The sequence below is a fragment of the Carassius gibelio genome, chromosome A8, assembly GCF_023724105.1.
Source record: "Carassius gibelio isolate Cgi1373 ecotype wild population from Czech Republic chromosome A8, carGib1.2-hapl.c, whole genome shotgun sequence".
Classification (NCBI taxonomy): domain Eukaryota; kingdom Metazoa; phylum Chordata; class Actinopteri; order Cypriniformes; family Cyprinidae; genus Carassius; species Carassius gibelio.
Window position 1 is genome coordinate 19569999 of NC_068378.1, and position 14152 is coordinate 19584150.

The 14152-nt window shown below is 39.0% G+C and overlaps 1 protein-coding gene across 2 annotated transcripts; it reads right to left on the reverse strand.

The window, feature by feature from the left end:
* Positions 1-191: 191 nt before the first annotated feature.
* Positions 192-13493, reverse strand: LOC128018791 (TGF-beta-activated kinase 1 and MAP3K7-binding protein 3). 2 transcript variants are annotated; one of them, XM_052604553.1, is made up of 7 exons: positions 13337-13493; positions 6027-6195; positions 4048-5209; positions 3676-3836; positions 3195-3288; positions 2997-3068; positions 192-2127 (listed from the first exon to the last, which is right to left on the reverse strand). In XM_052604553.1, exons 2-7 carry the CDS (start codon positions 6126-6128, stop codon positions 2000-2002), a joined length of 1719 nt encoding a protein of 572 aa, XP_052460513.1. In that variant the 5' UTR covers positions 6129-6195; positions 13337-13493; the 3' UTR covers positions 192-1999. The 2 variants fall into 2 exon arrangements, with proteins under 2 accessions (XP_052460513.1, XP_052460514.1); XM_052604554.1 differs by lacking the exon at positions 13337-13493 and adding an exon at positions 12774-13303.
* Positions 13494-14152: the final 659 nt, after the last annotated feature.

The following is a 14152-nucleotide window of genomic DNA, read 5'->3' on the forward strand; positions in this document are numbered from 1 at the left end:
AATACTGCCAGTCTGTGATGTAATCAGTGGGGAAACCTCCATCTGTGTTGGGATCTGAAACAAGGCAGACAGAAGTCTACAAATCTGACAGAATAAAACTGTGCCACACATTTGTTTTAATACTTGCCAGATACAAGACAGGTTTAAAGACAAAATTAAACTGTTAGGAATGTACCTGAGAACATAAAATCTTAACTTAAAATAAGAAAGTACTAATCAGTGTAATTAATTATAAACTGGTCAAAGATCTTACCCTTAAGGTGCAGCAAAGTTTGTGAAATTTTGCACGTAAAAAAGATCCATTGTCAAGAGCTTTAAGTCACTTTCAAACCAAGCAGCTTTCTGTTGGTCAGCGTGGGGAATTTGTGACCAACTTGAATACAAGTGAAATCTGCCTGGGAAACTGATGTAAAATTCCCGATCTCACGGATTTCTGTTGGAATGACAGAATTTCACTGATCAACGGTAAATATTAGTAATGTTAAAAAACAAAATAGAGAACTTTCCAAGGTCAATTGCAACGTAAGGTGCAGCAACTTTATTGGTCAACACAATGATTTCACGTGACCAATTTAAACATATTCTGAGATTTGAAATTCCCCTTTTGCATGGATCCCTACTGAAATGGCTATTTTTTAATGCGATAACTTAGTTTGAACCCACTGCAAAATCTTTCACCCTCCAGTGAAATTCCCCTTGGCACTGTATCTTATTGAAATGACTGAATCTCGAATGCAAAAATTTGCCATATAACAGTAAATATGACCACCCCTTTCTCCACAGATGTGTATCAAAGCATATTTGATCTCATAAAATGCTAAGAAATGGAGACAGCTGTTACTTTAAGCACAGATCATGTACATAGCACATGAATTGTCATTAATTACTTTGTACACAACGAAAAATCTGCATATTCAATTTAAAAGGGATTTGATAGAAGATACTTTGCATTGTAGAAAACCTAGGTCTTTCATATAGACTAGTTTTTTGACTGGTATCTGGAGTGATTATTAGTCTTTTGCACAAGTATCCGTACAGGTAGTAAAAGGCAGACTGTAGGGTTGTTTTTTTAGCACTGTGAGTCTGTTGTGCGCATGTTGATGTGTCTGAATTAGGGTGCATGTCTCATTTGAGTGCGTGTTTGAGAGATTGTGTGCTTTCTGTTAGGATTTTTAGATCCTCAATGCAGTTGTGGCATACTGTTCTAATTTATATACTAATCAAATAAACATTTAAAAAGAACAATGTGGTATGCTCGTGGTTTTACATTTTGAAGATCTCAACATCAGCATATAGTCACATAGAACGAGATCCTTTATTAAGTACAGCAATTTGAGGCATTTGCACAGGAGATCAACATCTTAAACAGAATACAGTGCGGAATATGCATAAAAGTACCAGGTATGGGTTCATATGCAGGTCTTGTAGTGTTCATCATTCATGAGAAGAGCTCATAGTGAGCACATACAGTGTAAAGTCTACATTAAAATTATTCAGCCCCTGCTTATCTCAAAACAACGAATGTGTTGTAAGAGAAGCCCTGCACGTGGGATTGTTTGGGCTTTTTCTGTGTAAACACCACAGTCTCTTGGAATGGTAGCTTGGTAAACCACACCTCCTCACATCTGGAAGCTCCACCCTCTCCTAAAACCACACCTTTTTGGTCCACTCCAGTGCCAATCAATCAATCCCTTGTTTCTGTGAAGTCAAGTCTCCCTACATCCTCTTTTAAAGCAACTTTCAGTAGAAAAAAGGTAAATACAAGTGCAGGAAGCTCCTCAAGAGGAAACACAAGGTGGGTCTGATTGGATAATATTTTACTAAAGTAGTTGTCTCTTTTTCTGTGGGGTATGGCTCAGTTATTGCTGGGTGAAGCTGAGGGCACAAGGGACGAAAATTGTCGAATGATAGATGGGTCTTGAACATTGCGTGATGGAACAGAAGATTAGTAGGAAGAGTGCGGTTCATGGCCTGTCGGAAGGGTCGCGGTGAAGCCGGCTCAAGTGTTGCGTGGCATCTCACACTGTTCACAGCGGTGCAGCGCAGGGTGGTTAAGAAAAGTGCAGCTTTCACAGTTCCACTGAGCACCCTCAAAATCCTCGTCCGTTTGCACGACCGGAGGCTTAACTAGAAAGAGGTGACAAAACAGTGTGAAAACAGCATACACACACTTATTTCTTACTGCTGTGAGCTAAATTTGAAGGCTTGAGGAAGCTCTAGCATTCTGCCACACCCATTGACATTAGGGCCACTGGAGCCGCATAGCAACAAAAGAGCGATGAAAATAGTACTAGGGTGCAAGAAACACTATATCATAACAAGCAACCTAATACCCTCCACTCCACTGGTGTAGTCAGAGGTCAGGACAAATCTGACAGGATATTCAGAGAGCAAGGGGCTAATTTTAGCTCAGTGGCGGTTAGTCTACAAATACAATGAGATTTTTAATGAAAACCACATCTAGGATACATTCTAGCATAGCAGAAAACTTGTAACTTAATGTTCAATCGGTTAACATTAGTTAATATGTCTTATATAAATAAATATATATCAAAAATATATTTATTTTCTTCTTTTTTTTTTACATTTCATTTTACATTTAAGGCCAAATATGTTCTCTTGCTGAAATGTTGAAGCATAATTAAATTCGGAAGAGCTTTTGGAGAGCTCTAACTTCTACCACCTGACTGATGCTACAACAAGTGGAAACCCTCAAAATGACAGGGCTTTAGTGTAATGTCCTGGTTATCATCTAACAATTATGGTAATTATGAAACTGCAGGAACACAGAATTCATTTGAAATGTTGAAAATGTATTCACATATGTAGAAATTAATAACCAAAATTAATGCTTTACCTATACCTAATGCATTTACTAATATTAACGAATTGAACCTTATTGTAAAGAATTACCAAAAAATTAAATAATGAAATGTTTAAATATGCAACATTGTGACAGCTGACTTTAATCAAATTAAAAATAAATGAATTCCCACCTCTTGGAGGTACAACAGGACCAGGCTGAATATTATCATAAAAGTTGTTCATGGTTCTCACGTCAAACTTGCCTAAAACATAAATTAAAAATAAGAGATGGATGAAGCAAATGGTAGTCATAGTTTTCAACACAATTTCGAACAATCTGTGCAGTCATGCTAAGGTTCAGTTCATAAAGAGGAGTATATTCATGCTACCTCGAGACTGCATCAGATCTGTCTCCTTCAAGGTGCAATCGATGTCAATCTGGAGTTGTCTGTTTTGCGACCGAATTCTGGTCATATCTTCAGGCTAGGAAATGTGAACACACACAAAGTACATGACTTTTTCACATTAACTGCACACATAAAGGCAGTTTATCACTGTTTAACTTTGTTAAATTCAGAGGAAAGAGAATACAGTTGCACTGGATGGGTACATTATGTAAAGAGGTTTAACCTTTTTCAAAAGAGATTCATTCAGTCTGTGAAGCATTTCCACCCCATAGTATTTGCACATTCTGCATGTAGATTCTAGGTGTGTATGTTTTTATATGCAAGGCTCATTTGGAGAATTTGATGAGGATTCATTTATTCCCTTTATTAGCGATGTAAAACAAGTGGGTGTGTGTTCCCGCACTCCTTCAAAAATATGCATTCACACACTATACACACTATAAAAGCCTTGTCTCTCACTTACCCGAGGGATCAGGCTGGTGCTGTTCACCCGTCTGAAGCGTCTCTGCAGGGCGTCAAATTCCATTTCATTCACTTCCTTCTTCAGCTGCTCCAGTTTCTGCCGCTCCAGCATGAGTTCTTTCATCAGACGCTCCATCCGAGCACGCTGGTGCAGGAGCAGTGCTGAGGAGGAGACATACACAAGCATACAAGCCTGAAGACTTGCCCACATACACCCAACACTGATGCATACAAACACCATAAACTGATGCAAAGGAGTTGCATAAAAAGCTAATCATGGACAAGAAATGACCACTTTGACAGTAAAGAGTATATATATACTTAATTATTTGCATATACATACACATAAGGGTTTACATAAGCAGATTCATACCTTGAGTATATGCATAGTCATCCGAGCCGGAGCTGAATCGTCTAGGCATGCGGTTGATGTGACTGGAGATGTTCCCAGGCAGGGCAGAGATGGGCAGGATCGGAGGAGGTGCACCGTGGCGCTCACCCTGGTGCACTATATTGAGGAGGGATTCTGTCTCAACTGGTGGAGAGCTTGAGGAACGCTGTGCCTGGCCAGGGGACACTTTGATCTTGATGAACGCAGAGCTGGCCGGCTGAGGTGAGGATGCAGGCCGGGGCCTTGCCACACCCTGGTGGACATACATTCCTTGATGAATGGAGGCCCCGGGGGGTCCGGTCATACTAATAGCCCGGGATGGGGAACTTGGAGAAGGGCTGTTGGCCATATAGAGTGTTCCCTGCGGAGCATGTACAGGGGAGTTGCTCCGTGATCGTTGTCCCTCCAGTGTGATCTCTATATGGTTCTTCATAGGGACTTTGGAGGACATAAAAGGCCTGTGGGAAACTGGCGTCTGCTGGTAGGAAAGCCCAGGGAGGGTGGGGGGACTTATGGGCAGAAACACCTGAGGCGGTTGCTGGACCTGATGTTGGGGAGAGCTGTAAGGAGACTGGTATGTCGGAGTAGCATAAGGAGACTGCTGGTACACAGATGTCCCAGATGAGGACCAGGGAGTGGGTTGAGGACTTTGAGACGGTGAGGGACGCATGTACACCGTGTTCCCACTGTTACAATAGACACCAGGGGGTATCTGCAGTGCTTGTGGGGCAGAGGGGATGTTCTGGGATAAGGTAACTGTTATAGGAGTCATGTATCGTGGGACAGGGTGGTATGTGGGGGACATGCCTTGGATGCTGGGTGGAGGGGTGGGGATGTTTGAGCGTCCTTGATCGTTAATGAAGAAGGGGTTAAAGCCGGGTGATGGCGCCATAGTAGCGGGGGCGGAGAGGGGCTCATGGAAACCACTTCGAGGATGCTCGATGTGCCCATCGCTGGAACTGTGGACCAAAGCTCGGCCATCAGCACTATTTTTAGCCCCTTCAGTAGCAGGGTAACCCACACTAATGCGCAGCATGTGGTTCCGGTTTAAGTTCAAGTCATCTGGGCTGTGGTACTCCTCATACAGGTATCTATTACTCTCTTGAGCCAACAGATGGCAGCAGAGGTCCAGGTTATTGTTGTTCTGAAGAGGAAATGGAAGACAGTGAAGTAGACATGTTCTTTGCACCTGAAGTCACTCTGATGGCATTAGTAATGTATTGAACAGAACAGAACAGTAATGGCATTCAGCCAGAATGACACAGCAAAAAATATTACTTATAACACTCACTGCACATCATTATCATAAGGTATACATATGCCATAGTTCTAAAATTTGGGGCCTCTCAGATTTTTTTTTTTTTTTTTTTTTTTTAAAGAAATGAATATGTGTTAAGCAGGAATTCATTACATTAAATCAAAACTGACAGTGCATTGCAAAATATTTCTATTTAAATAAATGCTGCTCTTTTATTCAGCCTTGGTGGGCTTAAGAGATCTTAACTGCTAACATTTAAATGGTAGTGTATCATCATCTGTCTCAGTTAACCTACTTAAAAAGGTCATTTTCATAAGATCATTTGCAAAATGTGTAAAATATTTGAGTTGGAGATGAACGTGACTGAGGAATAACATTGTTCTTGATAAAGCAATGCCTCATTTCAAATTGTCAATTTTATTACAACATTCAAACAATAAATCAGTGAATCACATCAATAAAAGATATTAATAAAACAAAAAGCCATCTGGCTTAACATTTATCCCAGGAAAGCCATTTTATCCCCATGTTTCATTAGGCAGAAAGAAAGAAAACGAAAGATAATCTAAATATGTAAACTAAAACTAGATAATGTGTGTGTGTATTTCATTTAAATGTGTTTTGGGTAAAAATGGCTCAAAGTACTGGAGCAGGCCACATTTTTAACATCCCATTTGTTTCAATGGTGTCCGCTGGTTCTCACCTGAAGAAGGCACTGAGACACTACTTTCTCTGGAATCTCTGGGAAGCGCTGTTTGAGGTCCTGCAGTATGAGGTAGTCTAACTGAGGCCCTCCCTGCGCCATCCTGAGTCCAAAGAGAGAGTCACTGAGTCCGCAGCCAGGAGCGCAGCACCTGCTCTCCTCTCATCCCCTGACAACACACGAATAACATCCCATCAGAGCCACAGACTGAGTTTGACTACTCACAGTGCACTGCCAACAAAGTAGCTTGGGGTGTTTGCAACAAATATAAATCATTAAAGGGACAGTTCTGGTATTAATTCACACACTCATGTTGTTCCAAACCTGTAGGACGTAACCAGAATGATAGGGTGAGTAAATGTTGATAGAATAATCATTTTAGGCTGAACTATCCCTATAAAGACCTATATTTAACCATCTAAAGCTTAAGTATCATTGATACATTTCTTAAAGCCTTTAAATGGTCAACATGAGCTAAAAGACCTATTGAATACAATCTGCCACATGCCTTGTGATTGATTTTAGCATGTAAAAGGCCTTTTAGTACAATTCCAAAAATGTCCACTTTTAGGTTGTGATAAACTTGTCTTTTTGCCATGAAACATTTTATATTTTCTAAAGTAAATGTAAGAATAACTTTTACATTTTTAGTAACATTTCAACAAGATAAACATTTACTCAGCTAAAGCAACTTTATTTGATTATCCATACAGCTTTAAAAAGTAAGTTTTTTAAAAGTTTTTTAAAATATAAAATAATTTTAAAAGTTTTTTAAAATATAAGGATCAAACAAGATACAAGCTTTTGAGCATCATTTTTAGGCTAATTAGAGGTTGACCGACAGTTAATTTTACTGATACCAATAGCTAGGTTGGATCACACTTTCAGACACTGATTAATCACCCGATAATTTTGAAAACAGATTCTGAACAAAATTTTAAAAAGTGCTTTACTATAAAAAATATTATATATTGATAATTAGTTATTTCATTAACTAATGTTAACAGATGAAACTTTAAAATTTGTATTAGTAGATGTTGAAATTAACTCAGTCTAACTAGATGGCCATCTTTAAATATCTACACCCATAGCATTGAAGTTACATAAATATGGATATTGTATGTATACTCTCACATCAAGTCTAAACCAGAAAGAAAAAGCGCTATCTATATTTTATGGCTCTATAAGCATATAGACTTTATAAGAGCCACAGAAAGACAAACATTTCACTGAAAAATGCAAAATGCACAATTTTACAACCTAGGGTGAAGTCATTATGTGCATTAACCATGATTCAGGACAAATATAATGGAAAACTGTGTGAATGGCACTGCAGGATTTCTTTCGGCTGAATCAACATATCAGATGGCTTTCTCGCATCACATCTTTAAATCTGCAACTTTGCTGGCTAACAAATGCAGTGATTTTACCAGCAGGATATAAACTAAAGAAAATAGATGGTAACAATCGTGACTAACACTCTGGGGTCTGAGGGGGTTTTGGGGCCGGAGTTTTGACATGCCCGGACATTGTCCTTTTTTCAGGATCTTAAAAACATATTCATAGCTAAATTCTGATTACACTGTATCAAGCACAAACTGTGCTACAGTAATATGTAAGCAACATGAATGTGCATGTTTGCGTTTTTGAGAAAAGAACATTTATGTGGTTGATTAGTGAAAAAACAGACTATTATTTTTATGTCACTGAATTAAGGACATAAAACACATACAGAACATTTGTTCAGAAGACTTTTGAGAACTGGATGTGGTAGACTACAGTTTTTTCTATAAAATAAAAGTCATCCTGAAAAAAAAATTACATATATAATTATGTATTTATCCCCTGATGGCCCATGAAAGTGAAAAAGTGAAAGTGACATACAGCCAAGTATGGTGACCCATACTCAGAATTTGCGCTCTGCGTTTAACCCATCCGAAATGCACACACACAGAGCAGTGAACACACACACCACGAGCACACACCCGGAGCAGTGGGCAGCCATTTATGCTGCGGCGCCCGGGGAGCAGTTGGGGGTTCGGTGCCTTGCTCAAGGGCACCTCGATCGTGGTATTGCAGGCCAGAGACTCGAACCCACAACTTTAGGATTAGGAGTCAAACTCTCTAACCATTAGGCCATGACTTCCTCAACTGTGGGAAAGTCGTGGCCTAATGGTTAGAGAGTTTTCGATGCAACTGTGACTGTGAGGCAGGCAAGAAAGAATGAGAGGAGAGTAAAATAATGGGAGTTTTGATTATTTGGATTTTATTTACAACACAGTATAAACAAAATATACACATTTAATGTCAAAGACACAATATTGAGCACACCGATCTAAACACAGAGACTTGAACAGTAAAACACCTTTGAGCCATTGCTGCAAACAGATCCTGTTCAACCGTTGGAGCAAGTACACCATACCTGGTATTTCTAATCGGTTTGCTGCTTCTTTCCATGCATTCAAGAAAAACAACAGCCACATCACCAGTAGAAATGGAGCTTATTTTACCATATTTGTGTAGAATATCAGCCCAATATAGTTGAATGGCTTCTGATGTTGGTACAGCACTCTCAGAGGAAAACAGTTTGAAGTGAAGTTTTAGTCTTCAAAGTATCTGGTTACTAAAATAAATAAATATATAAAATACAAATATCAAAAAACAACAACAATCTGTTAGCATGTTGATATATTTAGCAACTATATTATTACATTAGCAATCATTCATTTTGCCCACTCATAAAAAAATAACAATTTTGTAAACATAAACACAAGCATGTTTTGTATATATTATAAAATACAAAAACTGTTTATTTCTAAGAAACTAAATTATTGTTAAGCACGTTGTAAACCTCTACATTCACAAACAGACTATTTCAGAGTAAAGATTGGTTTTAACATTCTTAGACTCTAACACTCAGTGTTACAGTGTAGCCTAAATCCTCATATTACTTTTATATTGTATGGTTTTATATTTTACATAACATTAAAAACATCCTGGTGTTGTGCGACAATGAAATGTAACATTTTAAAATGCTTTACTTGATTTCATACATTTAGGAATTATAGTTTGAGAAATGTAAAATAACAAAATAACAACTAATGCAACTATTTAAAAATGATTTACTCATCAGAAATGATCTCTTCCGCTGCTCAAGCCTCATGTTGCTTTACGTTCTTCTTCTGAGGTAAATTGTCTTATTCCTCACAGTGATTCTTCTTCCAGAAATGGAAAGTAGCCGAGATGAACTTGATGAACCTTCACACTTTGCTAATGGAGGCGATGTGGGGGTTTGTTTGTGCGTCTTACGTGGATTATTGTCCTATGAATGAAGTGCGCTGTGCGTGATCACATTACAGATAATGAGTTAAGACAGGAAAGACTGGACCTCGCGTTGGTTTCACACGGATAGAAATGTTGCAATAACCGCAAAAAAATAAAATAAATCGCAATACCACACTATTGACAAGTCAACTGCAGCAACCGCAATATTTGCGGTTTTCTTTTTTTACTTAAGGTTACGCCATTTTCATTTTACCCTTCATGAATGTGTACTGAATATTAAAAAAGTTAGGAATTCTAACAATGTGTAGCATGCTGATTTGCACTAAGGCTCCATAGTGTTTAAATGTTTTCAACAGCATGGTTCATTACATCTCTCTTTAAATGAATCAGCGTTTTTGAACATGCAGTTGAATGAACAGTTTAAAGACTCAATGACTGACAGCCCGTCTAGAACACACAGGTGAAATATCTGCAGAAAGTCTCCTGTCCGGTCATATTCGAAGATCAGAATTAACTGTTATACATTGAGGCTAACAATTAATAGCCCAACATCTTATAGACCCTTTTCACAAAACTGTGATGATGCGTTTCAATGGTCATAAGCATCATAAATCCTCACAATACATCTAAAGTTTTTTTTTGGTGTATTAATTTTTAAGAAAATGTATATACATTTATAACACTATGTGTATTATATTACCTTTGCATCACATTACACAAAAAATAGTTATTATTGCTAATGCAAGGAGGTTTCTAATACAGTGTCTATGGGAGTAATGGTGAATTTGACATGGTTCTCTCTGCCATTATCAGTCTTTCTCTTATTTTTTTCCCCCGTTTTGAAAGTCATGAAAACACTATCGTGGATTTTTTTTTTTTTTTTTTGCTATGAGCGAACAGGAATGGAAAAAATATATATATATATTTTTGACAGTCTCCCAAATGTCAGGTTTATTTTCTGTTATTTTGACATTCTCTTCGGTTTACTTCACTTCCTGTATCAACGCCCTATTTAATTTAGTTGGTTTCTGAATAATGACCTCGTTATATCGTATGGCACACTCTCTCTCTCACCACACACACAAAAATTATATATAAGAAAACGGTCATACAGATTACTTTATCAGATAATTATCTGTTTTCAATATGAATTACTTCATCTAAAATTAGACATTTCAAGCTTTCTATAGATGCATTACTCCTGTCTGTGTGTCAAGTATTAGCTGAGTTTTGGTTTTTTTGTGACCTGTTTCAGAAAGTTTTTCACAGAGACAGCAGAAAGTACACCCTTGTATTACCTTTATTTTACAAAAGCACAAAGTTTTTTTGTTATGAGTGTATTCAAATAAAAGTAGACCCTTTAAATATTCAAATGATGTGTTACTGTTATCTATACGATCAAAAAAAAATCATCATTATGAAGAAAAAGTGTGCCGGCACATCTGCTGAACCCAGAGGGTTTAAGCATTTGCAGTGCTTCTAATGTTTGTGTCCTCTCAGCCTCTCATACATACTGCTGTCCTTTCTCCACGAATGCAACATCTTGTCAACAAATTAATTACTTAGTAATGATATGAAAACATGCACTACAGTATAATGTGTACACACAGTTTAATAGGGCTGCATGATAAATCGCATGCGATTCAGTGTCAGAATCAGAAAGAGCTTTATTGCCAAGTGTTTATACACACAAGGGGTTTCCTCCTGAAGCCCGCTATTATCTTCACTGTTTTGAGTGTGTTGAGCTCCAGGTTGTTAAGACTGCACCAGACAGCCAACTGCTTAACCTCTCGTCTGTAAACAGACTCCTCACCATCCTAGATAAGGCCGATGACTGTAGTGGTGTCTGGAAACTTCAGGAGCTTCACAGAGGGGTCTCAGTGGGGAGAGCAGTGGGGAGTAAACACAACCCTGAGGGGCACCAGTGCTGAAAGTGAGGGTCCTGAATGTGAGTTTCCCCAACCCCACTAGTTGCTGCCTGTCTGTCAGGAAACTGGTAATCCACTGACAAGTGGAGGTAGGTACGGAGAGCTGGGTCAGTCTGGCTGAGAAAAGATCAGGCATGATGGTATTGAAGGCCTAACTAAAATCTACAAGAAAGATCCTTACATAATTCCCAGGTCTGTCGAAGGTGTTGCAGGATGTGATGCAGTGCCATGTTGACTGACCATCCACAAACCTGTTTGCGCTGTATGTAAACTGAAGAAGATCCAGCAAGGGCCCAGTGATGTCATTCAGGTAGGCCAAGTGCCAAGACCAGTATCTCAAATGACTTCAACGATGACGCGTCAGTGATTTCTGCCTCTAGAGGCTACTCTTGTACTGTATAAAGAAAGCTGACCTTCTCAGCCACTCCAGAAATGGACGCAAACCAGAAAATCTATCAGTGAGGATTTGTGCAGATATATATCAAAACCGATATATTGATTGACCTCTGCACGTAATCATCATCGTATTGCACTGCAGTATCTATATATCCTAATAATTAATATTACAGACCTTTGATCATAAAACTAAACATTAAAATATCATCTTCCTAAGGAGATACAGAGCAATATATTGAGTGACCGTTTATACAGACCTTACTAATTTACGTTACAAGCTGTCAGGATTTCATCTTTTTGTAATGGACTACTAACAGCAAATAACAACTGAACTTTTTTGGGGCCTCTGAATAAACTTATTTTTTTCCCTCCTTGAATGTGAGCTCCATATTCTACATAAGCTAGATGTATCAAACATATCATTAGTATTGTATCAAACAACTCATTTTTCTGCCTATTATTTCTCACGTCAGACATTATATGGTTAAGGTCGCGTATGCACAGGATGGCCTCAGACTCTCGGCTGCCGCAGTGTAAACATGGCGCATTACTGGACAGGAACAGAGGCTTCAAACCTACACCCGAAAAACTGCTATTTATCAGAACAAATACATGTTTATATGGTATATCTCAGGTTAAAGTCTGATGTAAATGCAAAGCTAAAAGACATATTACGCTAGTCCTGTGTGTGGCGGTGCATAAGAATGGCTTGTGTTGTGTTTATCGATCTCACCACTGACAACGACCTGAAACCTGAGACATCAACCGTGTTTCATGTATACAACTTCCCTCCGCTCGGCTTCATCCATCCACACACGACAGGTGTTAATAACTGTCATAAGAATAATTGCAGCGCTGTTAACACCCTATTTATTAAACGAAACACAAGCAAATTCAAAGGCTCGGATGCCAACCTCAAACTAGCCAAAAAGATGCAGTTGAAAGCAACACCAGTTTTATACACAATAAGCCCGAGTCACCAGCAAAACTAAAACTAAAAGAGCAACATTTTAGATTATATTAACGACATCAACTTCATGATGGGTTCCCTTGACAGTTTCGGTTCTTCATGAAAACACAAACCAAGCGCAGGTTCATTCCAGCACTGTCTCAATCAATAAAAAGCATATTTTGTTACCTATTAAAGTCAAGTAGCTACAGTTCTGCCCAGTTCCTGTGTCTGGAGCCTTCTGGTAGCGGTGAAACAACGACGAGCCATCGCCAAATCCGTTTAAGAGTTACAACACAACGCTATTTTTACAGGACAAAGATAGAACGGAGGAACAATTGAGGGGATCAACACGAACGGTGTCTTATTACAAAACAAAAGCTTCCACAGTCTTTTTGAACATTTAGAAATATCACGATAAACACAGTCGTTTCACTCGCACATAACGTTAGTTATCTCCGGGTGGAAAAAACACTGGCTGTTTATTAACCGTTAGCTTTAGCACAGCCGCTAGCCGTCCGGTATTTAGCCGCGGGGAGAAACGGAAACGCAGCGCCCGCCGCTCCCGCGTGTTTATCTGACTGACGTCTAACATTAATTAATCCTGCGCTTTATTCCTGCCAAAAGCTTGCTAATATCGTGAAAAAGTCCAATCAGCAGTTTAAACGAACACTCGCTGTCAGTTTCGGTGCAGTGCAAACAACAGCTGCTCGCCGTGCCGATAACAGTAACGTATATGTACGAAAACATACCGTGCGCCGGAGCCTCACGGCCATTGACCATCCAAGCAAGGTTTTTCACAGGGTGGGTGTCACCGTACTGCTGAGGTGATCGAAAAATAACAATTCACCGGGATCTACTGGGACCACAGCGGTTAGCACAGTCGCATCAAAACTGTCTTCCCTTACGCCTTCTTCTTCTTCTTCTTTTGAATTTGCGGCAGCATAGACGCATCACCGGCGTATTACTGCCCTCCTCAGGTCATTTGAGGCCTCGGTTTATCCTTTAAATCCTTGCGTAAAGTCCAGTCTTGTGCAAAAACTTCATAAAAATCTTTGTAGACTCATAGTCCTTTGGGTTAAGAATAGTCTGAACAGATATATTAGAGACTCCACATTCTAATAACTCTGAAATCATGTGACATCTTGCTGTATGATGGTTGGAGCACTCCATTATTACATGATTCACCGTTTCTTCTTGTCCACATCTACATCTGCCATCTAGATGTTTTCCAACCCTTGCTAACCCAAAGTTTAGTGCACAATGGCCCAACCTTAATCTAGTTAGAATGACACTCTCTTTCCTTTCTAATGTTGTATTTAGGTTACGTCCTACTGTTGGCTGAACAGAATAATAATGTCTGCCTTTATGTCCCTCATTCCATTCTTTTTGCCATAATTTCAATGTTCTTTCTTGGATAATACTTTTACATTCTACCCTACCGAACATAACCTCCAACTCTACTTCACTTTTATTTACTGCACTTCTTGCCATTTCATCTGCCTCTTCATTTCCCTGAACACCAATGTGAGCAGGTACCCAAATAAATCCAACTGTACTCCCCATTT

Bases quoted from the DNA above. Each gene is read 5' to 3' on its own strand.
- LOC128018791 (XM_052604553.1), bottom strand. From the start codon at position 6,128: ATGGCGCAGGGAGGGCCTCAGTTAGACTACCTCATACTGCAGGACCTC. The intron at 3,289-3,675 runs GTAAGTGAGAGA...CACATTTCCTAG, and splicing joins GCACCAGCCTGATCCCTCGG to CCTGAAGATATGACCAGAAT. The intron at 3,069-3,194 runs GTAGCATGAATA...TTTATGTTTTAG, and splicing joins AGATCTGATGCAGTCTCGAG to GCAAGTTTGACGTGAGAACC.